The 27426-nt window shown below is 32.8% G+C and overlaps 1 protein-coding gene across 4 annotated transcripts; it reads right to left on the bottom strand.

Annotated features, from left to right (window-relative positions):
* Positions 1-806: 806 nt before the first annotated feature.
* LOC129952367 (transient receptor potential cation channel protein painless) lies at positions 807-27059 on the bottom strand. 4 transcript variants are annotated; one of them, XM_056064921.1, is made up of 6 exons: positions 26738-27059; positions 26500-26668; positions 7531-7614; positions 7273-7455; positions 5259-7178; positions 807-2040 (listed from the first exon to the last, which is right to left on the bottom strand). In XM_056064921.1, the coding sequence occupies exons 3-6, from the start codon at positions 7594-7596 to the stop codon at positions 1498-1500; spliced, it is 2712 nt and encodes a 903-aa protein (XP_055920896.1). In that variant the 5' UTR covers positions 7597-7614; positions 26500-26668; positions 26738-27059; the 3' UTR covers positions 807-1497. The 4 variants fall into 4 exon arrangements, with proteins under 4 accessions (XP_055920896.1, XP_055920897.1, XP_055920895.1 ...); XM_056064922.1 differs by having other exon boundaries at positions 26829-27059; XM_056064920.1 differs by having other exon boundaries at positions 26885-27059.
* Between the last annotated feature and the right edge of the window lie 367 nt (positions 27060-27426).

Raw genomic sequence — 27426 nt, 5'->3', positions numbered from 1 at the left:
AAAAGATATTTGAGTCGAAAATCAATTTTTACCAACTTTTATTAATTTTTTTAGGTTTTTATTTTTTGTAAAAAACTGTCAATTCGATTTTTCTCAAAATTTTATGAGATATCAAAAATATTATTATTCGTTGCACAAAATTGTTTTGGACATGAAATCATATTTCAGTCGTAAAATTTTGGAGGTGCCAATTTTTTTTTCAGTTTTATTGATTTATAAAAAAACCGTTGTATTGATTTTTTTCAAAAAATATACTTGTTTGGTATCACGTTACAATATATTATATAAAATTTAATTCAAGTCTCTAGCAATTTTAGTTCGTAAGATATTTAGGGTTAACCAAAATTTTCTCTTTTTTTTCAAACTGCTATGGTAAAAAAACCACCCACCCAATTTTCTTGAGAACCCTTTCTGCCTTATTATCTGTATAACTAAATTTATTTGAAATCGATATCTCTTCTGGTTCTTGAGCTATGGACGACGAAAAAAACGTCGCGAACGTCGCGAACGTACGGACGTACGGACGTACAGACGTACAGACGTACAGACGTATAGACGTACAGACGTACAGACGTACGGACGTACGGACGTACGAACGTACGTACACACGCACGCACAGACATCTTTCTAAAAATCTTTTATTTCGACTCTAGGGACCTTGAAACGTCGAGAAATGTCAAAATTTTCAATTTGACAAATCGGACCCATTACAATAACTTCCTATGGGAAGTTAAAAAAACAAACTTTGATCAATTTAGTTTTATTCAATAAACATTGCAAGTAACAAATATTACAAAAAATTAATTTTATTTTACTCCTTTATAAAAAAATGTTTAAAAATTGCTTTTTGCTAACGATATGGTTTAATATTTTAGATCAGTGTTAATAATATTTTATATTTTGATTGAATTAGAATTCAAAGAAAATTAATTTTTACACTGGTAAAACACATAAATATACAAAATAAATTATATAAATTCAGGAATTGTAATTTTATGTTTTTGAATTTTGTTTATTTGATCACAATTCGGTGTATTCTGGTATTTTATATTTTAAAAAGTTAATGACGGTTAGGAGTTTTAAAATTAATTAATAAGTTATATGTACATAGTCTTCGTTAATCCGTAACAAGGTTTTAGGAATCAGTTATATTTTTCTTAGTTTTGAGGTTTTAGAAACACTTATTTCCTAACATATACGTACAAAATAGTAATTCAAAAATTGAGTTTAAATGGTGTAAAATTGTAATAGTTTAATTTACCTTGTTTAAAATAGATTACCGTAAAGTTGACCGTTGACAATATTTTGAACAAGACTAACTTGAAACAAATTAAATTAGATTTTTATCTGATCGGCACACGGCTTATGTTAATACATTAATAGTGAGATTTTTCCTTTTAATTTTTTTATCTTAGAACTTATGTACAAAAAATATAATTTAAAAAATTAGGCATCTTTTCAAGAATTAATCGGTGTATAAACTATACAAAATTGTTTTTATTGCGAAGTCATATTTTGCATCATTTCAAATATTTTTTCTATTTTATCCTCAATGTTCTTGAGACGAATTTCTTGAAATTCAATTTGACTGTTTTCCTTAATCATTTCATTTTTCCTTTCGATAACAGCCAGAGCAGTTTTTACAGTCCTTGAGTCCATTTCCGAGCATCTACCCGTTATACAAGTTAAACAACATGGTACAAATTGTATTGGAGGTTCAAGAAGTTTTTTTTCCTGCTCACTAACATCATGTACGGAAATCAAAGATTTTCTCGAACTTGGGTCCTGTTGATTGATTAATTCCAATGATGATGTAAACGGAATGAAAACCTTATTTCGATTATTTGGCAAAATAGAAATAGATGTTCCCGAAATACAATAGGGGAAGAGGTTTATAAGTCTTCGACAGATACCAAGAAATGGTTGGTGATTCACAATTACACTGGTTCTATGGTTTTGTCCGATCAAAAGACGTTCGTAACATGTCAATAAATTAGCACGACATATTGATCCATTAACTTCGGCCTGTTCTTTGATTGCCTGGAAAAGAAAAAGAAAGTCAACAATTAAAAAATGTATAAAGTCATTTAAGGCTTTGCAGTTTAAGTCATTGCAGTTTTTAACAAACTCTTAGTTAGGCTTGAAATCAACATAATTAAATTCACCTCTTGAAAAGTTGTTAAGAAAGTAATTATCTGTTTAATGGCTTTTTGAAAGTTATGTTGATTTCAATTTTGTTGATCCATATTTGATTGATTTGAGAGGGTTACATTCCATAAAATCCATAGGACTTCTTTAAAATTCCTTAAGAAATTAACGGAACCAACTAAAAAATAGGTGCGGGTATTTCTACCGAAACCCTTGCCACTCACTTTAAGCTTTTTTTCTCCAATGATTCCAGATTTACAACTTTCACAGCGGATCCTTTAATCATTGACCGAATATTAGATGAACACATTGAAAGCGAAGAAATTGAAGCCGTGTTAAACAAAGCAAAAAACAACAAGGCACCTGGTGAAGATGGAATTCCTTAAGAATTCTTCAAAAAGGCAACCTTTGCTTCCCAACCATTTAAAAATAATTTTCAATAAAATCTTTATGAATGCCGACATACGAGTACCTTCATCATTAAAAAAAATCCGTCATTTTCCCTAAACATAAAAAGGCTCACTATACTCTCCTTAAAATTACAGAGGAATTTGATATATATATATAATACACTGGTACGAAGGCTGCTGTTTGGGATGGAGTGAGCTTTCCAGAATGGTTTAGCACCAGAATGGGTGGTTTCAGAATCACCCGAAGGTGATCAATATGTTATATTTACATATTGTAACAGATGGGGACTTTCTATCAACACAACTAAGTCCAAAATAATAATAGTTGCCCGAACACATAGCGCTTATAATAGAAGAGGCTGGAAATATAATGGTAGCAAAAGCGATAAAATATCTAGGCTTGAAATTGAATATAACATTAACAACATTTCAAAATTATTATTATTATTATTATTAATAACAGGGAAAAATATCTTCTCTAACAAACAAATTAATTTATCAACAAAATACAAAATATTTAATTCAGTAGTGAAATCTATTCTCTTGTATGCTGCTCAGGTTTAGGGATCAGAAGAATATGAAGAAATCGACAAGTTTTATAGGAATTTTATAATGAAACATTTCAACGTATTTCTGAATACGGCTAGTTATGCCATATATTTAGAAACAGGACTTCCAAAACTTCTAACAAGCACCCTGAAGTCTCAAGCAGACTACATCATCAAAGTCTGCAGCAACCATCAGAGCGCAAAACTTTCGAGCTGAGAAACAAGACAGGTGATTAGCAAGATGGCAATGAGTGTGGAGTGAGATTGGATTATGATTTCAGCAATGTAAACCCTATGAAAGAACAAATGTACAGCATCATAGAGAATATATAGGATAGATAAAATAGATAGGAGCAGCTCAAGACTCATTCAGTAGAATAATCTACGTCAATTCAGCTATAATCTTAGTGCCAGAAATTATTTCAAGGATTCTCTGAGTTATGAAGAGATATCCCTTATCTTTAAAGCAAAATGTGAAGTTCTCAACTTAAATTGAAGTCCTTATAATGGTAGTTTCAACCAATTCTGTACGCTGTGCCACTTCAAATCAAAAGAAGATTGTGTACATTTCATTGGTATCTGTCCAATATTCAAAACTCAAAGACTGTACATTTTCGGGGAAAATACTCTTTCCCTACAAGAGACCATAAACATTCCTAACGAGCATGATTGGAAAACATTAAGTACATTTTTGAAAGATATTTACAAGTATAGATTGTTATTAATAACAGAATACTATTAAATTCAAAACATACATATGTAAATTTAAATATTCTTAATTTGTTTTTGTCAACCTGGCTGAAGGCATAGCTATAACATCTAAATTCAAAAAATTGGATACATTTTTGTAAATTAATGTAAATAAATATATTACTTACTAGTTACTTACTTGTTACGGTTGAATTGGTCAAATAGATAATATAACTGGCTATTTTAATAGATCATAATTCCTTAAAACAACGGTCAAAAATTAAGAAATAAAATAAATACAACGATGATTTCTAAGCGATGTACATAAACGATGTTGGTATTGCTCCAAATCATTTTGAAAACTTTTCTTTGAATGCTTGACTTAGGTAAATCATGGGAGTACCAGCTCTGAGATGGGAGTTAAACGTAAGCTTTGGACTTAAATATATAAATTTTATAGATGATATCCTTACATAGATGTTCCCGAGGTGTGAGTTTTAGTGCGTAGGACTGTCATGCCACAGTCCTTGAGTTGGATAACCGTCTCTCTGTCTGTGACACATACAAGATTTTTGTACGTGTCCTGTCTCTTGCAAGAAATTGACAAATCCTCCAAGGATAATTGTTGTCATGAAAAGTGCTTTCTCGAGAGGTCGAGAGTCTTAAGTCCCTAGGTCCTGGTTCTATAAGAGATGTTGCACCACGTAATTTATATATTTACATCAGAGGAGTAGAAAACTTCTTGCACAGGAAAAACCTTAGGAAACCTAAACATATTGCGACAATTTTGGCGACCTGATCGTGAAAAAAGAAGAGGTTTGCTAATACACACACCGAGAATTTCGATATTCCCTTTATGCAAGCAACGCTTAAACGACTAAGGAAGCATTGAATTTTCGATTCAATAAATTGTACGCGATTTTTATTCGCCATTTAGTAATTTTATTAGGGTCAAAATTTACAGGGTTCGGAATCGAAAAATTAATATGAAAAGATGATGAAATGAATTACAAGTTTAAGACAAGAGATCAAATTTAAAATGAGAACGAAAGTTGGAGAAAGGTCAGAGCCCTGGTGATTTTCTGACTTGAATAATATCACGGTTTGAAAGGAAATTTTTTCCCAATTCCAAACTCTATTTAAGGCTTGACGAAAAAAACATTACGGAGTTTTGTTTCTAGCTTTCAAGTTTACCTTTTCATAAAAATAAAGATCAGCACATTTGTATACTTCGAGATCTATTGAAACACTAGTTAGATTCTATGTTTGTGAAAGGAATTTCCACTTATCGCATTGAAAATTAGTCCAATTAAATCATTCAAGCGTTCTTCAATGTACCGCTTATGGATAAATGAAATGTTGTTTTTCTAACTTGACGCTTATCATAATTGATAGCATAAAAGAAAGGGTAGTAAGCAAAAGTTTTAAAAATGTATTGTTAATATTAAAAAGTTAAACTTACCTGAGTATCACTAACAGCCAATCCATTGAGTAAATTGTACAAAACGATCGACATAAAAATTACAAACAATAGAAAAAAGAAGTAGCTAAATTCGGTGTGGAATTCAATGTCTCCAGCATCAAATTCTCCAGTCAGCATCACAATTATTTTAATTAATGTTGTTAGTGGATTAGAGAAAGCATTAAAATCACCATCTTCGCTTTGTTTCCCGAACAGAATATAGAAACACAGACTGAAAGTTATAACGAATATTGAATATAACGCGAAGCTCTTCATGAAACTCTTCAAAACAGCCTTCAGCATAAGCATATGCGTTGAAATAGACAACACCGGTATTGATCCAACTATTAGACACAGTTCCACTGACAAGAGGAGCATCATTAGAACCGCCACAATTTTCCTGGTCTGTTGATCATAGTTTTGTTCCTTAACCGTCACTATACAGAGGATGATTAAGACTATTTCAACATAGTTGACAGGAGATCTTAGGTAATTCATTGAGGCTATCATTGCTTGGAACAGCTCTCGCAAAATTAAATAACCAATTCCGATGAACGAAAAGACTCCAAAAAGTCCTATTAAAGCTTGATTGTCACTCTCTTTAAACTTTAGGATGGTGTGTATGGCAATTGAGCAGCAAAACAAGCTATACACAAGAAGATTAATATAAAATACGAGTGATAAGCGATGCCATTTCAGAAAGAGAAAGCTTGTGATGAGGGGATGCTTCAGAAGATGCCGCATTTCCTTGGATTCTGCTATGTGAGTTATGGGAGTCATTTCATCTCGTAAGCTGTACTGTGGAGATTTGCCCTGAGCAGGCTGAGTGGGTATGAGATTTTTGTAGTTTATTATTATTTCGAAGCTCTCATCGCCTGGCTTAAATCCATTCGTCGTGATGCATGAATCAAAGTGTTCCTCCAGAAGATCTGACTCCATTGCATCTATGGGAATATCGTTAAACTTACTTCTCAACCCAATGTAAGCACCACGTTTTAATAGCTCCTGAATAGCTTGTTTATTTCGGTACTTAACAGCATAGTGCAATGGTGTCGAGCCAGACGAATCAGTTTCATTAATATCAATTCCTTTCCAATTTAGAAGAATATAAAAGCATTTTTTATGATCACACATTTTCAATAAAGGCTTTTCTTCCAATTTCTTAATCACAATCACTAAGAGACTTCGTTGATAGTGAAGTTTTAAGTCTTCTCGATCTATCAACTTTTCCAAAGCCACCCAGTTGCCCCAAATACAAGCAATCTCGATGGCACTACAACCATTATGAAGAGCATTGATATTAGAAATGGTCTTCAAAATAGCATCAAAAGCCTTATGAAGTCCTTTTTTTATAGTTTCAATGAGAAGTTCGAGGTGTGGTTCCTGTGTACTGGGTCCATTATTCATCTCAGAAGCGTACAGTTGAAAATCGCTAAAGCTTGTTAAAAATTTATCTTCGTTATTGTTGTGCAACAAAGCCATAAGTGAATTTAAATCAACGGCATTTGAAGTAGCTGGAGGTAGACTCAAATCTGGAAAGTTTTTCTCCAGGAGATTTCGTGCTTCACCATCTCTAAATGTATCCAGATCAATTTTTGGCTGATAAAGTAACTTTTCGACTATTTGACGTTTTTGTTCAGTGGAAATTTGTTTATTCTTAAGAACATAAAGAATCGGTGTCATATCTCTCTGATCGGGGATATTTGGAGAGGCACCATATTGAAGAAGAAGATCAATGCAGGCTTCAACGTCTGCTGCGTTCACTGATGAAAGACTTTTGGCCAGACTATTGAGTGGAGTGAGATTGGCGTATGTTGGGTTAAGTTCAATTTCCTTATAATCGAGAAGAATTTTTAGTATCCTTGGATCCTGAGAGTCAGCTGCATAACTCAAAGCTGTTTTATTAGAGCGTTTATTGAACTGGAAGAAAATAAAGAACGTAGGTAAAAGTTTAAATTGTATATTTGAAAAGATTCAATTCTATTAGAATTCTTTGCTTTTTTTATTAACTTACATGAGTGGGATCACAACCATAGTCCAAACATTCTTTGACAAACTCAGCACAACCCTTCGTTTGTAAAGCTTTTTCAAAAATACTAATATATTTGGAATCTTGTCGCTTTGGATCTGCTCCCATATCCAAGGCAACTTTAAATTCTCGGATATTTCTTTGTTCCAATGCGGTAGCCAAAAGAGCCTACACAAACATAAATTAAATACAAATAGTCACTAAAGACTAATGATGACACATTTTTTAACTGAAAAATTGTACCTGTGAGTCAGCAAAACCGCAACTGTTGAGGTCTGAAACATTAATAAATCGATTCGGTTTCGTCATTTTGACTGTTTTTTGTTCCTGGAAATTAGAAAAGCAAAAATGTTTTGGTGTTTATTTTTATTTTAAATGACAAAGTTTTATAAAATCTATTGAAAGAGCTTTTAATTTTTCTTTAGATGAGATAAGATCCAATTAATTATTGGATCCTTAGATTTTCGTATTCGAAAGTAAAACTAAATAAAACTCACATAGCGATACATTTTAAATGTTAACACTATTTAAATGTCATTCAAATGAACACCCCAGTAAAGTTGAATAACAAATTTTGTTCTAGGTTTCAATAAAATTGGGCAACAAGGTTATGTAGCTGGTGATCAAATTAAAGTGAAATTGTTTTTTATTCAATAAAATTCGTTATATTCTTTTAGAAATTTACAATCCCTACCTTCCATATTCCGTATGAAAATTTTCAGTATCTCATTTATTTTTCATAAAAATTACCTTAAAAGAACCCTGAAGCGTTTTAGTTAAAACGGTTCGTAAAAGAAAAACACAAAGCGGTATAAGAAGAATTTTGAATCTTAATACGAATCCGTAGCCTTAACATCAAGTCTATGGAATATATTGAAAAAAATAAAATGCACGACTGGGTCGCACGAACTTGCTCCTGTATGCAAAGAGTCTGTTTAAAAAAGTACTTATATGAGATTTAAAAATATTCCTATAAAATAAGTTTGGCTTCAAAGATATAAATGCCATTTGAATTGTCAAAAAACCGCACGATCTTTGTATATGAAAACCATAGTACTCTCATGAGCAGAAACTTTTAGGGCGACGAGATGCCGAGTCGTTGGCGTGGCGTTAGTATCGAAAGTGGAGAAACTCAGCGGGAGCGAGAGAAAAATATTATTCCCATTCCCATAAGCAGCCAGCAGAATAAGGGAGATAATTAATTTTCGACCCAAAAAGTCAACACAATTTCGATGCACTTCATATAACAAACAAAATGGCTTAATATTGTATCTAATAAGGGGTTGAAACAAACTTTTGCATGCTTAAGTCAGCTGTTTAGGATCTTTTACCGATATTTGTTTTTATTTAAATTCTTTAGTCTGCTTTTACTTGGGTACGATCTTTGTATATGAAAAATGGTTTTTATTATGTATAAAGCTACGATGCGATTTATATAGTTTCAACTGGTTCCTTAAAAGCTTTTTTCCTTTAGATAGCTTTATTGTAATTTCATATTAGAAGAACCAGGATGGAAAATAAATAAGATAAGAAAGAGGCAGACCATGAATGTTTAAATTGTAAGGCGATCGCCTATTGGTTGTGTAGTTAGGTAGCAGGTAGATGTCTAAAACGACCATAGAATAGTTCACTTGGCGTGCTTAGCTTTATGCAGATAGATAGATAAGGACATGTTTATGATGATAATGAAGGAATGTTATTGGTGGCTAGAAGGTACATACTACATTCCTTCTTAAGTTTTCAGCGCAAACATGGAGTTATTACGTTCAGTCTATTTTTTTCACTAAAGTTTTAAAAACAAGCATACGAACAAGTACAAGAAATTGCTGTTCATGTGTTGTTTACAGTCAGGCTCTTGTGCGTTTTGGATTTTAGTTAAGAAGTGACACGTAAGCAGTAGTTGTAGAAGTTGTACGTAATACCTTTACAAATAGGTACAATATGTATGCGTTGAAAAAGTGATTCTAATAGAAAATACATATACTCTTTCTGGCCAGTTTCTTTAACTTGTACTAAGTATTTATATTTTTATATAGGCGAAAGCCAGGTTGTTTCACAACCTTATTCGTAAAGAATAATATTTTAAAATCACATATACAAAGTTACCAAGATAATACTTCTTGATAGACTCTTTAAAATAGATTGTTGATTAAATATATCATATAAATGTGTACCAAATGCATTAATTTGGATGAAAGATAGGAATGTAATTACAATTTTGTCAAAATAATGCGCTCTTTCGGGCTCATGCACAGTAAAAATAATTAAAAAAATAATATTTTAGGATTCAAAATTTTACCTTAAAAATAAGTTTGTCTTCAAAAATTTAAATGCCATTTTATAAATTAAAAAACCGTTGATTTTTCAAATTTTTATTTTGAAAATCGTTAGAGCGGTTTTTTTTTAAATTAATTTTTTATATATAAAATTTTCCAATTTTGTTCTAAAAATATTTTTGGAATGCAGTTGTTTAGTGATTGTAAATATACGTCTTACGTTTGAATTTCGTAAAAAATTGTTGACCCGTTTTTGAGATATAGAGTTTTGAAAAATAAAAATTCAATATTTTTTAAAAAATCCAAACAATTAAAAATTGCATTTTTGTTAATCAAATATTGTTGAGGCAATAAAGGAGCTTATTCAGAAAAAAAATTATTAAAATCAGTTCATAAGTTGCTGATAAAATTAAAAAACAAAATAACAGTTCTATGAGCGGTACCTTTCCTGAGCAATACAAAAATATGGTTTTCTTATAAAAAGAAGCCAAGTTAAAAAATAAAATTTTAAAGAAAATTTTAAAAAAATCTATCGGTTTGTTTTTGAGAAAATTCGAATTTTCGGTTTTTGACCAAAAAAATTGTATGGGGGCCACTGTTAGTTTCGATCTTAAAAAAAAAATGAAAAAAACGCCTAACGCGAATCTGCTCAAAACCTTAACTTCCAAGTTTGAACTCAATCGACCCAATGGTTTAGGCTGTAGGAGCGTGGACAGACAGACAAAACCGACCGGACGGAATCGCGGGACCCACTTTTTTCGACTTCTCTACCATCGTAATATCATGTTTGATTAAAATCTCGAGTTCGAAATTTTGCACGAATGCAAAACTTGCCATATAGTTCCTATATGTCGCAAGTAATAAACGGATTCTAAACGAATTTTTCAAAAACATAAAGGAATTACATGCAAGCTTTCATTAGAAATTAAAATTTTCGTACATTGTTTGATAAAATGATTTGAATTGTAAAACAGCGTATCATATTTATTTAAAAATCGTGATCCAACTCAGGACAACAAATTCCTTTGAAAAAGTATTGGGTACTTCGAAATTTAGAAGAAAATATAATATTGTAGATAATCATTCAGTTTTAAATTTATTACGATTAAGATTAAAAAAGTCGATGTTTGAATACACTTCATTAAAATATACAATAGATCTTGATAAAGTTCCACTACTATTATAATTTGTCATATGAATTCTTTCTAATAAGAAGACTTTAGTTCTCTTAGACCTAGCGGGAACATGGATTAGTACCAAGGCAAGAAGTGATGGACATTTAATATGGTAGCATAGTAAGGCGCTAATAAGCTTAACACTATGAAGTTTTCTTCTTGATTGTAACGACTTTAATTCAAGTAATTGACATCTAGCCTCATAACAAACACCAAAGTTCCAACACGTTTTCTTAAAAATGAATGAAATAAATAAATAGGACTCCAAATAACATCTGGTATTCAAAAATTGATCTGACGAGAGATATATACAAGTATAATAACACGAAAGGATCTTTAAAGTCTTTTCCATTTTGTTTTATGAAACCTATCAGCGACTTGGCCTTAGGAACCAAATAATCGAAATAACCTTTAAAAAAAGTTGGGAAACAAGAATAACTTCTTAGTCTTTAATACTTGAAACCCTATTTAAATCAACAGATTCAATTGCATAGATGAATAACAAAATATGAGATTTTCTGGAAAAAGAAATCGTGTTACACTTTTTGATATTCAATTTAAGGCTATTGATGTGAACCAATTTGAAAAGGAATAAATGTCAGATTGCATAAAATATTTTCAGATCGTCCGCATAAAATAAGCATTCACAATAATTAAAGACCGAGACAATATCGTTAACGAACATTATGAAAAGGAGCGGACCTAGGTGGCTACCTTGCGGGACACCTGAATTTCTTTGAGTAAGTATCTCCATAATCTTAACTTGTTGTGTTCTACTAGTTAAATATGACGATAACCAACGAAGAAAGTGAAAAATAAAACCAAAAATCTCAATTTTTTTCAGAAGTGTTTGGTGGTTCATAGAACCAAAAGCTTTACTAAATTCAGTGTATATTGCGTCCACTTGAAATTTTTGTTCTATAGCATTAGTGACATACGAAATGAAATAAGTTGAATTTGTAACAGATGATCGACCGGATACAAAACCATGCTGTACTTCTGATAAATATTCACTTGTAAGAAAATCAATCTTTATTTTCACAATGCTTTCAAACAATTTGGGAATTGTGAAGAGTTTACAAATATTCCTATAATTTTCTACATCATTTTTCCATTCATCAATAAAAATACCTTCTTGGAGGGACTTGTTGACTATGCTAAGTAAAGGAGAACAGTTGGAATCACAACAATTTTTTAACACTGCCAAAGGAATGCCGTCTGGTGCAGAAATATAATTATCCTGAAGTGATTTCAGCCAATTTGATTCGAATTGCCTACAAGCTAAATTAGCTCAGGGTAAATTTAGGCCGAGAGAAAATTTGGTGAGTGAATACCAATGTAGGGTAGATTTTGTTTGTATATTTTTGTCTAATTTTAGTGGATGGGCTTTATCAAAATTGTATTTTGCCAACAAATTTTCATATTAAAGAATTATAGTACCCAAACGTCTCACTTTTACCTTCTTCTCCACTAGACCCAACCCAAAGTGATCAAAAAATCATTTATTAGTTTATTGGTACGGTAAAAAGTGTGGCATGCCAGAAAATAAGAGAAAATACTCATATACTAGAAATATAGCAGACATTCATCTCTATTTCGGATGCCTAAAAAGTGGTGCAAAATTCACTTTTTTGTGGATGCAGCAGCACACATATGTTGTATAGTATCTAGCAACAATTGCAGAAAATTTTCTTGAAAATGATGGACATACATATTACATAGCCCCATTTTTAGTGATAACAAATAACGGCCACAAAAATGACACAAAGTAAATATTTCTTCGGTTAAACATTTTCTTCAAATTATTAAAATTCCAAATTACTTTTTTTTAAGGTTCGTGTACAAACAAAACTACCAGACCAAATTTTCAAATTCCTTTTCCTAACTTTAACTAGGTATAACTATGAAGATTTTATTTTTATTTTTTTTACTATGCGCGTACTAAATACCGTTATAATGATTAACAACAGTGCGAACAATTAGGAAAGGAGAATAGGATTAGAAAGAAGAAACCGATGCACATTGGTTTTGAATATCTGTACATTGTAATGAGTGGGAAATAATAAGCCTGGTAAAGCATTCCACATTCGTGTAGTGCGGCTAAAGAAAGAATCTCTGTACCAGTACGTCCGAAATTGGGCTCTAGGGTAAACTGATGGACATTCCTAGCAATACGGGTATTAGGGTTGAATTGTTTAAGGGGAGGAATGCAACTGGCTATTTCAGCGAAGCATTGTTTATAAAAGTAACGATAAAACAATGACCTTGCCGCGATGTTCAAGAGAAGCAAATGTCTCGGTAAGAGAACGATCTCCAATCATTTTCAGATTTCTTTTATCAATTCTTTCCAGAAGACTCAAGTACGTTATTGTAGCACCAGCCCAAATATGAGAGTTATACTCAAGTTTGTAAATTATATCCACATCAGAAGGGGTAAAAAACTTCTTGTATCGTCGGAGAAACCTAAACACGTATGTATGTTTAAAACACAAATCACAAGCAAGTATACTCAATTTTATTCTAAAGTGAATATACCATGTCTTCTTTTAATCTCAAAATTGCAGTTAATTGCATATGCATATACAATATATACAGGTTCCGCATCACCTTTCCCATTTTTGCTTACAATTTGCTTACATCTTTAAAAATATTAGAGTGGTTCGTAACGAAAAATATTGAACTTTAAACAAATTAAAAAAAATATATACTCAAGTTTAGGAATAAAATAGTAGGTAGGAATTATCCGTGTTTTGTTGGAAAATCTATCTAATAGTATAGTTGGATTTTATACGAATAACAACAACAATATCCGCAGTATGAATACTACCGATAAAAGTTAAAGTAGAATCATACTATGGATGGGTTTTTGACATTTATACTAGTGTTGAATGGATCTTATGTGATTTCATTCTAAAATATTGGCACGATTGAAATTGCATTTGTATCTCGTTTAGTAGTTGTGCATTTGGAATCATGTGTTTTCCATTAAGGAACAAATCAATCTGTTACTGTTGATATAATTTAGTTTTGTTAATGAAAATGGTAGGTAGTTAGGTAGGTAGAAATGGCGATCTCAAGGCAACCTAGCCTGAGATCCAATTAGCGCTGTAGTGCGCCGTTTTGATACCAAAAACTCGTTTGACCTTTGATTGAAAGGGATAGATTGATAGAGAAGCTTCATAGCGATTATGTTAGAGCCATTTTGTCGCATTGCGATAAAAGATTAGTTCTCTAATCTTTGTCTCAGATAGCTCATCGAGTTCTTGAAAGAATGCTTTTCCAAAGCATTTCATTCTGGTGTTTGCCAAAGCAGGACATTTGCAGAGGAAATGGATTATCGTTTCACTTTCTCTTTGGTCACTACACCTACGGCAAAAGGTGTTGTAAGAGATTCCCAAATTATCTGCATGAACTCCTATTTAGGCCAATGTCCGCTACAAACCGCAACATTCCTGGCTATGTCTTGACTTGGCCTGCATAGAAGATCGTTTGTACGGGTTTTGTTATAGGTGGGCCATATCTTCCTAGATATAATGCAGTTGGGTAAATTGCTCCACCTTCGGCTTGATTCAGTTTGGTAGATAGAAAAGATTTTACTCTTCATTTCCGCAAGCGAGCTATGAAGGGCCGATCCTTGCCTGGCTAGCTCGTCAGCCCGTTCATTTCCCACGATACCACTATGGCCCGGAACCCAGATCAGGGTGACATCGAGGTTAATATTCGGGTTCGCAAGCTCATCGCGACATTGCTGGACCAATTTAGATGAGGATATGGCCGAGTAAATGGCTTTGACAGCTGCCTGACTGTCTGTAAAGATAGCAACATTTCGGTTTTGGTTTGGGTTTTGTTTAAGTATCTTACATGCCTCCCTTATTGCCAGCAGTTCAGCCTGAAAAACGCTAGCAAAGTCAGGAAGCCTAAAGGATTTGGCTACATTTAGGGACCCAGAAAAGATCCCAGAACCAACCAAAGGTTTTGACAACCAGCTATTTGATTCCTTCAGCCTAATAGCGCTGCAGGAAACTATGTATTTAATAAAAATGTCGATTGGTAGAAGATCCAAAATAACGTTTAAGGCGTCCGTTGGGCAAGTACGCATGGCCCATGTGGTGCCCACGCAAGCTGTTCTCTGAACCTTCTTTAGCTTATTAATATTATAGGCTTTGCTAAGAGCTGGCCACCACACAATCGAACCATATGATAAGATAGGGCGTACTGCGGCTGTGTACGTCCATAAAATCATCTTCGACTGAAGTCCCCGTAGGAGGCAACACAGGCCTTCTTAACCCGTACTTCAATATTTAGTTTCCAGTTTAGTTTAGGGTCGAGTATAACTCCCAAGTATTTTGCACTGGAAGATAATGATAGGATATGACCATTGAGTCGAGGTAGCGTGAAGGGCTGTACTTTAGTTTTGGTGGTAAAGAGCAACAGTTCAGTTTTACTTTGGTTAACTCCTAGTCCACAACTAGTGGCCCATTTGCTAACTTTCTTCAAAGCTGACTCCGTGATTTCACTAATCAAAGAGGTGTACTTTCCTGATACCAATAGCACCAAATCATCCGCGTAGGCTACCGCCTTCACTCCACATCTCTCTAATTTAAGGAGAATTGTATCCATGACCAGAAGCCATAGAAGAGGCGAAAGAACACCACCCTGGGGTGTTCCCCTACTCACGTGATTGTATTGCAGCAGCACCTTCTATGTCTAGGAAGGTGGCAAGAGTAAATTCTTTATAATGGATTGTTTGTTCTACGGTACGCACTACCTCATGAAAATGGACTTAATGGGCCTATGTTTGCTATGTTTTCACCAAAGGTTTATCTCAGTTTAGATTAAATAAATGATTTTGGTGTTTCTACCTCCGAAGCAGATTTAACGCTTCAACACCACATGTTAATGTAGTAGTCTACGAACAAACCCCCTTCTTGAAGTTTTTATTTTATGTCAAATTGTTTGGTTACCTTACACAGATGTATTTTCTTGATTTTGATGGTCAACTATAAAAAAACCAGCTAATCCGATTTCACCCCTGGCCCTGGTCTGAATTTCGCAATTCCTTTTTTGAATTGTTTGATAAATCATTCTGGCAAATATTCAATTGTATCAACTTTCAAACATAAAAACTGGACTACTGTGGATCTTTTTTTGGCAATTTCTCACTGTACTATATATGGAATACCAATAAAACACGGCTATTGTAGGAAATTGTGGCAAACATTTTGAACCCCTTTAATTCATTTGTATTTTTTGAAAAACAGAAAACTGAAACTTATTTGTATTCTCACTGATTAATGTTAAAGGTTTCAAATGAACAACAATACAACAATACGCTTAAAAATTATAGTTATCTGAAATAATATACCATGTTTGCCAAGCAAAACTGTACGTAAAAACTTGCTTTAATAGTTTTGATTTATGTTGATCATCCCCTTCTTAAAAAAAACTTTGAAATTTGGGGACACTTGTTTAATACATCATTGCAGACTTATTTGTTTTAAATACAAAAGTCCTGTCTTTCTACAAAATTTAATCATTCTTTAACTAATTGGAAGTGCTAATTTTATTTGATATCAATTATCAGAAAGTGATCTTATAAATCAAAAACATCAGATCTTAATTTTCCTTTTTTGTGCACCATAAATGAAAAATGTCGTGGCTACGGTTTTTTTTATTTTTAAAGTTTTGTACCTGCATAGTGCTGAGAGAAGATATCTCATTTTTCTGCCGATGGGGAGTATACGTATAAAACATAGATAGATAGATATTTTATTTTCATAGATAAATGCTTTTTACAAATTTTTGTTATTGTTTTTATAATACGCAGCATGCTCAGGGATTTGATATTTAATTTATATCTTACAACTGACAAATTTTATAATATTTTAAAGATATCTTGAATTGGAGATTTCATTTGAAGTAAAACTATGATTAAAACCTTCATTTAATATGTTTTATACAGAATTTTATATAAAAAGAAAAAATGACTAAATACAAATAAAACTTAAGATCTAAGGGAATTGCCAGGCTATGGGACATAATATTTGCGTTTTTAAATAATAATTTTAAAGATAAGAAACAAGAAATGTACTAAATAAGTACATTTTTTTATTAATTAATAAATAAATGAAAAAAAAACAATGAAGGAGAATAATAATAATAATAATAATAATAATAATAATAATAATAATAATAATAATAATAATAATAATAATAATAATAATAATAATAATAATAATAATAATAATAATAATAATAATAATAATAATAATAATAATAATAATAATAATAATAATAATAATAATAATAATAATAATAATAATAATAATAATAATAAGTATATGAATAAATAATAAATAAATACATAAATAAAGAAATGAGTACCTATTACTTTGTATTATTTTTACGAGATATAAAGGACAACCAAATAACTTTAATTTATGAAGTATCCCGTCATGCCATATGCTATCAAAAGCCTTTTAAACATCCAAAAGGACAAGACCTGTAGACCGTTTTGCGATCATTTTTCTTGAGTCTGCAAATTCTAAGGACTTGGTGTGAGGTGCTAAAACCAAATTGTTGGTCTGGTACGACATTCGAGGTCTCAAGAAAATACAGAAATTTAATTTTGATGACCTTTTCATATATTTTGCTTAAGTTACTGAGCAGACTTATTGGACGATAACTATTTGGGTTATTAGATGGTTTTCCTGGTTTGAGAATCGGTATAATCTTCGCGGTTTTCCATTTACTTGGAAAGTATTGCAACTTGATATAAACGTTAATAATAAAGCATACAAAAGTTATTCCAATGATTGGTAGCTCTTTAAGGTATATATTTTTAAGAGTATCTATTCCTGGTGCTTTATTATTACGCATATTACGTATTATATCTTTTATGTCTTCGTTGAAAACGAAGACGTCTACGGGTAAATATTCATTAGTATGGTTTAAGCCATTTATTGTGTCATATACTTCATTATCAATTGAACTGGTTTCATTAATCAACGGATTATGAAAATTGTTTTCAAAGAATCTGCAAAAACTTCTGCCTTTTCTTCACTAGCAATGAATTATTGTGTTCTAAGTGAGGAACAAATTTATTTTTATTTTTAAGCACTTTTGCAATTTTCCAAAAAGGTTTCGAATTTGGATCGAGAGTGCAAAGTTTCTCATTCCATGTTTTGTTTCTGAACTTAGAAATTTCGAAGTCTATTTGTTTTGTGTATATATTTATTTCATTAAAATCACTAACTTGTCTATATCTTTTCACTGACTTCTAAATCTATATCTTAGCCTGATTAAATTTAAAATGTACTGTGGAAGAACAGATGTTCTCGTAGCTTTTGATTTTTTAGGAATTGACTCTTCAACAAATTCCAGTAAGGAATTTGTAAAAAAATCATTTTTTTCATCAATTTGGTGGGAACTACTCATACTATCTATATCTAAGTTGTTGTTTGATTTTTGTTCTATAACTATTCCAATTTGCTTTTTTAAAATCTAAGTATTGTACATGTTTTATTTTACTATTAAGGAGAATATAATAGTTTATTGGAATATGATCTGAACTCAAAGCGTTAATTGCCACAGGCTGAGTAACGATTTCAGTCAAGTTCGTTATGATCATGTCATATATTAAAGGTATCAAATGAAAGCTTAGGCTGAGCTAAATATAGTTGCGAAACATTTTCGAAATGGAGTGGAATGCAACTGGATAATTCGACAGAACATTGTTTGTAAAAATATCGATAAAACAACGAAAGGCATGAGACATTGCAACGGTGTTCTAGCGATGTGAATGTTTCGATTATAGTTTTATCGCCTATCATGTTTAAAGCCCTTTTTGTATCCTATCCAAGAGATTTAAACTTATTTTAGTGGCACCTGCCCAGATATGCGAATTATATTCAAACTTTGGACGGACAAAGGCTTTGTAATGGTCTGAATAATAACATTGTTTTTAAATAAAATCCTATTTTTATTCTTTTAGGTAGGTACTTATCTTAAAAAGAGACTTTAGAGATGCAATTTCTCAAAAAGAGGCACAACACAAACTTTTAAAATATTTTTCGTAAAAAGCCAATAATTAAGAACCACCCAAATATGCATGCATTACAATTTAATGTGTAGCTACAATTTCTGTTTACTCTTAAAGATGTATTTATATTTATACTAAAAGGTAGATACACCTTCACCTGTTTAGTATTGTTAAGGATAAAGGAAATCTTGTCTATTTGCAAAAGTTAATTCGAATGCTTATGGTTATAATCGCTTTGCTATTTATGAAATTGTTTATATGCATTTCATTGGTTTTGTTTCGGATATAGCCGTTTGTAAACTGAAAATAAATCACACAGAAGCCAATGTACGATGAAGGTAATACACTTTATTTGTGATTTAATAATTTGTTTAATCATGAAACATTTACCGATTTTCAAAAGCCTGCACTAAAAGACTATTTTGATCAATAATTTTTTCTAGTGTTTTAACTACCTTCCTCCCATAAACCTCTTTTAGTTTTGTTTTGTAGTTTGAGTTCTCTTTTACCTTAATTATCGTTTTGTGTAAATTATTGCATTCCTCCCCTTAAAAAATTCAACCGTAATACTCGCGCTTCTAGGAATGCTCATCAGTATACCCTCGAGCCAAACTTTGGTCGTACTGTCAAGTATAGAGATTCGTTCTTTAGCCGTACTACGCGAATGTGAAATGCCTTACCACACTTTGTTTTTCCCAGCCATTGCAATATTCAGGAATTCAAAACCAATGTACACCGACACACCTCCTTTCAACCTCTCTCTCCTCTTCCTAGTGCTCACACTGTGTCTTTACATAATAAGGGTAGTAATATCCCCTTAAGTGTGCGCTTATTATAGCAAAAAAAATTGAAAATATATAAAAAGAATCCCACATCTTAAAAGTATTTTTGTTCGGTTCAAAACTAGAGGGAGAGTAGTGAGCAACTCCACGGCCAATCTGAATGGCACATTTTTTTAAATGGCACTTCTTTCAAAAATCCAATATCTTGGTTATTCAAATCAATTCTTCTTTATTTTACGGTGAATTTATAAGTTTCTCTTTTATAACTTGTTAAAAACAAAAATAATCTGTCTTTTTTGCAATGTTTTCAAAAACTAAACTTAAACTTCTTCTTTATAACATGCGTGATTATAACATGCTCAAATATTAGTCTCGACATTTTTTCGCATGAAAGGCATATCCTGTAAGAGACTTCCAAACTTGACATACATCAACTATGCGGGCTATGCAGTCGTAAAACTATGCAAAATTGAGTGACACCGCTAGATCGTACAAGTTTTTGGAGACACATTTTTGGCGATTTTGATCACACCGACGCATGTTCTTGGTTATGTAATCTGCATTTGCCCTCAGGTTTTTAAAAATATTTTGGGAAAGCCAGTTTCTACGTGGATGGCATGATTTGGGGTGTTGCTTGGTAGTCTTAAAATTCTTTTCAAAAATTCCTCTCAACAGTTTTCATTCTATAGCAGAGACAACTATCTTTCTTTGATATGCCAGATGACTTCGACAGTATGAAAAGAACCAAGCGAGCTTTTTCTAATATCAAGTCTTAAGCAAACAAAATAGATTTTGTCATTAATTAGGACAAAACAGAATAAATACTTCCATCAAAGAACGTCGTTTATCATTGCGGAATTGATCAGAACGTGATTATTGATAGATACAACTTCGAGATTGTCAAAGAATGAATCTACCTCAGTACTGCTGTTAACTCTACAATGGGATTGTGGTGAAATACAGCTTATAATAACTATTGCTAATCGGTGTTTCTTTGAACCTGCTGTAGCGCTAGCTAAAGTAAAGTGAGTAAGCTTGTTTACATACCGGGTAGGTAATTGTATATATGTATGTATGTACATATGTAGTTTTGTTTGTGGACCTTTTACAACTTTAAACTTGAACATTTAAAAAAGAATACATTTCTTTATCAAACGATAGATCTAATTAAAAATCAAAAACACACTGAAACCGATAAGAAAAGTCTTAATCATTTCCAGAAAAAAAAACATTTCGAAATTATATGAAGGTAGTTTTAAAATGACTTTACTATAGCTAAATAATTAATTTTGGAATATAAAGCCTGAATATATATGTAGATCTAGCAACACATAATATATAAGAGACATTTTAGTAACAAACATATTCATGACCATTATCAAGTACCTAGCAAAAGAGCGAAGTCTGTCTTGTATCTCTCTAGCCAGAGTGTATAAAAAAGCAATAAATCTATTTAATGGACCAAAGTGTGTATGTTCCAATGAGGTCAATAAATCCGTCGCTGTAGCCTTTAGTCTAACATTTGCATCTAGCTATTTAAAGTATCTCAATATATTAGCTTCATTTAAAGTTAAAAGCTTACATAATTATAAACGGTCAACGTACCTATGTTTCAAGATCTTAAATGGCTTTGTAGTTTAATTATGTAACCGCTAAGGGGCATGTTTATGACTTAGATTATTGTTGACATCTTCTCAAACTAAAGAGATCAATTATTCTGATGTTTACTGGTGTTGTTAAAAACTAAAGTCAGTTTTTAAAAATAAGGACTAGTATTATTTGATATCACTTTTTAATAAGAGTATTGTAAAGTTCGAAATAAGAAATTAAGTTTGATTAAAATATGATTTGGTAGTAGCCGTGGCATCATGATTAGTGCGTTGGACTGTCATGCCAGAGGCCTTGGGTTCGATCCCTACCTATGCCATCTAAAGTCTTTTCACGGATACTGCCTCTTGCAAGGAATTGACAAATTCTCCAAGAGTAACTCTTGTCATCCCTCCATTCCTGACAACATTACTCGCACACAGGAATGGTTGAGAGTTGTAAGTCACTAGGCCCTAGTTCTCAACGGATTGTTGCGCCATCCAATTTATTTATTTATTTTTAAAATATGATTTGAACAACCATTTTTTGTTTAAATAGTGAGGAAAATTAAAATTGTTTAAAGGTAAAAAATCTCCCTTTTTATTCAAGATTGTAAAATATTAACAAACATATAATGGGAACAAATATCATTTGCGGACAGAGTGAGTAAAAAACTGATTAAAATAAGAGGTTTTAAAAAATTCAGTAGAACAACCGTTACTCGAAATCCGTTAAGATGCGGTACAGATAAGTAACCCAATTCTGATAAGTTATGACTTGACCTAACTGAGAAATCTCTTAATAAAACCCAGGTTACGTTAGGTTATAGTGGCTATCCAAGATGGAAACGGACACATTAAGGCCAGTTTAATGGCCCATTGTGAGACCACATGAATCTTGAGGCTTCCTCCTAAGCCTCCCTATGAGTCCCTTACGAAACGTGAGAGGCTGATTATGTTGATATGATTTAGATCGTTAAAGAAGAAATCTCCTAGGTAATTCTTTCGTTTTCAAGCCAGAGCAGGGCAAGTACAGAGAAGATGAAGAACTGTTTCTTCCTCTTCCTAGTCCATACAGCTTCAGCAAAAGTCTTTTTTTAGAATACGCCTAGTCTCATGGCGTGTTTTCCTATTAGACAGTGTCCGGTTATGACACCTATTATCGAGCTTATATGCGATCCGCTTAGAGAGAGAAAGCATCTTGAACGTTTTAAATCCAGTGTTGGCCAGATTTTTTTTGTGACTTGACACGTGGTGATGTTGTTCCACCTGGTGCCTGCCCTCCTCACAGCGTCTTGCATTAGCAACAGTTTACAAGTAGCGATTGGTATGCCAGTACGTGAAAAACGTGGTAGGATGGGCTGTACTGTATTGTTCCTGGTGAGTTCATCTGCCTTACAGTTACCTGGAATGTCTCTATGGCCCGGCACCCAGCAAAGGTGAATATTAAACCGCTGTGCCGTCTCCATTAGAAATGATCGACAGTTATGGACTGTTATAGAGGTTGTAGAGACAGAGTCCAGAGATTTTATAGCGGCCTGACTATCTGAGAAAATATGGATATCAGATGTTGATATCACGTTTTCTTTAAGCCAGTACAAGGCTTCTTTTATCGCCAAAAGTTCAACCTGGAACACGCTACAATGATTGGGAAGACGGAATGAGAGACTTAATTTCAGTTGTTTAGAGTACACATCTCCACTAACCCCTTCTTTTGTTTTTGAACCATCTGTATAAAAATGGATTGACCCATCTTCCAGGAATGTCCTATCCTCCCATCAGAAAGATCTGGGAGGTATAGAAATCTGGAAATTTCGAATTGGGATATTGATTCTAAATACCTAAGAATTACGGAGTGGCCAATGTTTTTGTTAGTCCACTGCGACGAAGCATTGAGGCGAATAGCAGAGCATGCAGCTATTTAGGTGTTAGGTAGAGTAAGGTGTCCAGTGCCGCAGTTGGGGTCGTGCGAAGCGATCCGCTTATACATAGGCAAGCTGAACGTTGGACTTTATTTAACTTATCCCTGTTTATACCTTTCTCTATAGCAGTCCACCATACTGCTGCACAGTACATTAAAATCGGTCTGATTACCGATGTGTATAGCCAATGCGTGATTATGGGTTGTAAGCCCAATTTATTACCAATAGCTTTTTTGCAAGAAAAGTGAGCTAAAGTAGCTTTTTTGACTCTTTCCTGTACGTTGCGTTTCCAATTTAGTTCTATATCCAAGACAAGACCAGTTATTTAGCCTCGTCTGAGAATTTTAATTGGATTCCTTTAATATAGGGAGGGTTGACAAATGGAATTTTGTATCTTCTCAAAAATAATACCAAATCGGTTTTGTGTGGATTAACACCCAGTCCACACCGATCAGCCCAAAGTATTAGTTTAGCAATAAGTCGGTAGTTCATTATTTCGTTTTTAGGACCTTTTTCGTGTACTGGTATTATAAAGGAGCTCTTCCAGATAAAAGAAAACAGCGAGTTACTTAAAGACGTGTTTAAAAGAACACATAACCGGTATGCTAAACACACAGCACATTTCTTTAAAATGGATGAAATTGTAATATACACTCTTTATCTCTTTTAATATCGTGTTATAGTAAACGGTGATTTTTTAAGAGCTTGAGAACTTTTTTTAGAAAAAAAACGCATAAAATTTGCAAAATCTCATCGATTCTTTATTTGAAACGTTAGATTGGTCCATGACATTTACTTTTTGAAGATAATTTCATTTGAATGTTGACCGCGGCTGCGTCTTAGGTGGTCCATTCGGAAAGTCCAATTTTGGGTAACTTTTTCGAGCATTTCGGCCGGAATAGCCCGAATTTCTTCGGAAATGTTGTCTTCCAAAGCTGGAATAGTTGCTGGCTTATTTATGTAGACGTAGCCCCACAAAAAATAGTCTAAAGGCGTTAAATCGCATGATCTTGGTGGGCAACTTACCGGTCCATTCCTTGAGATGAATTGTTCTCCGAAGTTTTCCCTCAAAATGGCGAGCTGTGTGGCATGTAGCGCCATCTTGTTGAAACCACATGTCAACCAAGTTCAGTTCTTCCATTTTTGGCAACAAAAAGTTTGTTAGCATTGAACGATAGCGATCGCCATTCACCGTAACGTTGCGTCCAACAGCATCTTTGAAAAAATACGGTCCAATGATTCCACCAGCGTACAAACCACACCAAACAGTGCATTTTTCGGGATGCATGGGCAGTTCTTGCACGGCTTCTGGTTGCTCTTCACTCCAAATGCGGCAATTTTGCTTATTTACGTAGCCATTCAACCAGAAATGAGCCTCATCGCTGAACAAAATTTGTCGATAAAAAAGCGGATTTTCTGCCAACTTTTCTAGGGCCCATTCACTGAAAATTCGACGTTGTGGCAGATCGTTCGGCTTCAGTTCTTGCACGAGCTGTATTTTATACAGTTTTACACCAAGATCTTTTCGTAAAATCTTCCATGTGGTCGAATAACACAAACCCAATTCCTGCGAACGGCGACGAATCGACATTTCACGGTCTTCAGCAACACTCTCAGAAACAGACGCAATATTCTCTTCTGTACGCACTGTACGCATTCGTGTGGTTGGTTTAATGTCCAATAAAGTAAACTGAGTGCGAAACTTGGTCACAATCGCATTAATTGTTTGCTCACTTGGTCGATTATGTAGACCATAAATCGGACGTAAAGCGCGAAACAAATTTCGAACCGAACACTGATTTTGGTAATAAAATTCAATGATTTGCAAGCGTTGCTCGTTAGTAAGTCTATTCATGATGAAATGTCAAAGCATACTGAGCATCTTTCTCTTTGACGCCATGTCTGAAATCCCGCGTGATCTGTCAAATACTAATGCATGAAAATCCTAACCTCAAAAAAATCACCCTTTAGAATAAAATAAGGGGCAAGCATCTAGTAATTAAGAGGAGAACTCGCTTCGTTAAGTATGGAGAATCATCTAGTGATTAAGAGGAGAACTAACTTTGAGAACATTCAGCGCATACAAGAACCTAAAAGGGGAAACATCTAATGATTAAGAGAAGAACTAAGCATCGAGAACAACCTAGTAGTTTCTCGAACCGATTTGAGGTATATAAATAGGCGCTTATAAGCGAAGCGGGATGATTATTGGTTGTGAACTGCGATAAAGTAAAGACTGTGTTTAAAAAGTAATAATTGAGAAAAGACTGTGTTTGAAAAGTATTAATTGAAAGTGTTCAATAAATAAGTTTGGAATAAATTACATAAAGTAAAATTGTGTTTTATTTGCAAGTGTGAATAAGTTTTAATTGTTGGACCAAGCCGAATATTACAGTATTACGATCTACAAAAGCATATTTGAAGTAGTTTGCAAACATGTTCGCAATTATACTCGGTTCATTACTATTTGATGTCGAATCAGTCATTAAGTTAAGGTACCCACATGCTCTCTTCTTACGATTAATTCAATTTTCGGAATGTTAGAGTTATGATAATTTAGTAGATAGAAAGCATAATCGACTACATGAACATTTAATACCTCGAGTTGGGATTGCATTTATTGAAAATAGGAATACTAACATTTAAAAAATATTAGTTTTTCTTTTTTCTAACTGATACTTTAATGCCAAAATGATTTATTAATGCAAGTTTTTCGCACAAAAATCTAAAAACAAAGTTGAAACTGCATTATATCTATTCACGTAATTTTGTATAATTTATTCATATAAAGCACATCATTCTTAAATTTATAAATTTCTGTGAAACTTGCTCTAATGACTTAAGATATGACCTTGAATCTTATACTTTAGATTCGAATGTATTTCTGATTTTCTTTAAATTGGGATTACGTTTACATTATGATATCCAATAACTCTTACAAAAATAAAAGAACACAAAATTAAGATTGATTTGCAAAAAAATCATGGGGGCGTTATTTAGCATAATAGACTAAGGGCCAATTTGTTCACTTTGTATTAAACCTGCAGCAATATTATATACATATTTCTAAAGGTTCAAATCGATCAAATAGCAATGATTTTAATAATAAATATATCAAAGAATAAGTTAATTTATTTGTCGGTTTGATTGATTATAATGGCCCTTGAAATTCAAGGCAATGCAATGTAGCCAACGCTATCCAAAGATTTTTACACAAAACATATGCACAATGACAAAGTCAAACATTTATTCACTCGCAAAGTCAATCTCTATACACAGTTTAAGAAAACTTTTTTCCTTTTTGAAACTTTTTTGGATGAAAAATATACAATCAAATCACGAACAGCAATTTTACCTTCTATCAATAAATTTTTATAATAATAATTAATCTAACAAAAATTTGCATTTGCTTCGAAATTTAATAGCTTACCTTTTTATGATCTAGATTCTGTTAATTTGTTTTTTAATTTTTCCGCTCGAGAAAAAAATGTAGGAGCTTTTGCAATAAATATGTACTTTTTTCTTCAGCTCCGGAAACGTATTCTATCAGGTAGGTATGTCCAAATGAGATTTTTATTCCTCTTTTAATTAATATGTATCTAGAGACAGAAATGAAGGAAACACTTATTTGTTGACTTTATGCCATAAGAAATAAAAAATTAGCATACGACGGTATTCAAATTGTAATCTTAATTGCGTTTAACAAAAAATCATTAAATGACGTCACTTCAACACTGTCCAAACAAATAAAATATTCACGCATAGATTTCACGCATCGAATAAAATATATACAAGTTAAGATATTAACTAATTACATTTAAATGAGTTAACATGTAATATAATCAAACAATCGATCGTCAGACACAATTTACATTTATAGAAGACAAAATAAATAATTTGATGAGCTCATCAGCATTTTAAAGATATTAAATGCACCGACACAGAATTGTAACTGAAATGGAATCTGAATCAACAAGTGATCGAGCCATGCCCTAACTCAGAGCTCTGACTGTTCAATCGGGTTTCTAGTTCCAGGTACCAGCGGAGGCACAGTGTGCAGTGGGCAGATGACGAAAATTAAAATCTGGAACTGGAACATTGGATAAAAGTAACACCCCACGCAACCGCGATCATTTGTTTGTAAACTTATGTTCAAGAGCTTAGCGAACGAAATATGTAGGGGAAAAGTGGGAGACTTGGACTTGGTTCTTTTAAAAGGTTTTTGTATAAACGTTAATTTCTAGTTCGTATTCATCATATCTAATATTTTATGTCAAGCTATTGAAAGCGGAAATCAAACAAAAGATGATTTTAGCTGGTTTCCATAAAAAAGTGGACAACATAGTGAACCAACTAT

This window comes from Eupeodes corollae, chromosome 3 (genome assembly GCF_945859685.1).
Source record: "Eupeodes corollae chromosome 3, idEupCoro1.1, whole genome shotgun sequence".
Classification (NCBI taxonomy): Eukaryota; Metazoa; Arthropoda; class Insecta; order Diptera; family Syrphidae; genus Eupeodes; species Eupeodes corollae.
Note: the sequence above shows the minus strand (reverse complement) of the source record. Positions and strands in the feature narration are given on the sequence as shown.

What these genes read in the sequence shown, in the direction of transcription:
- LOC129952367 (XM_056064919.1), bottom strand. Translation starts at nt 7,596, where the DNA reads ATGACGAAACCGAATCGATTTATTAATGTTTCAGACCTCAACAGTTGC. An exon ending in ATGGTTGTGATCCCACTCAT is followed by an intron (nt 7,179 to 7,272) that starts GTAAGTTAATAA and finishes ATTTTCTTCCAG; the next exon opens with TTCAATAAACGCTCTAATAA. An exon ending in TGGCTGTTAGTGATACTCAG is followed by an intron (nt 2,041 to 5,258) that starts GTAAGTTTAACT and finishes TTTCTTTTCCAG; the next exon opens with GCAATCAAAGAACAGGCCGA.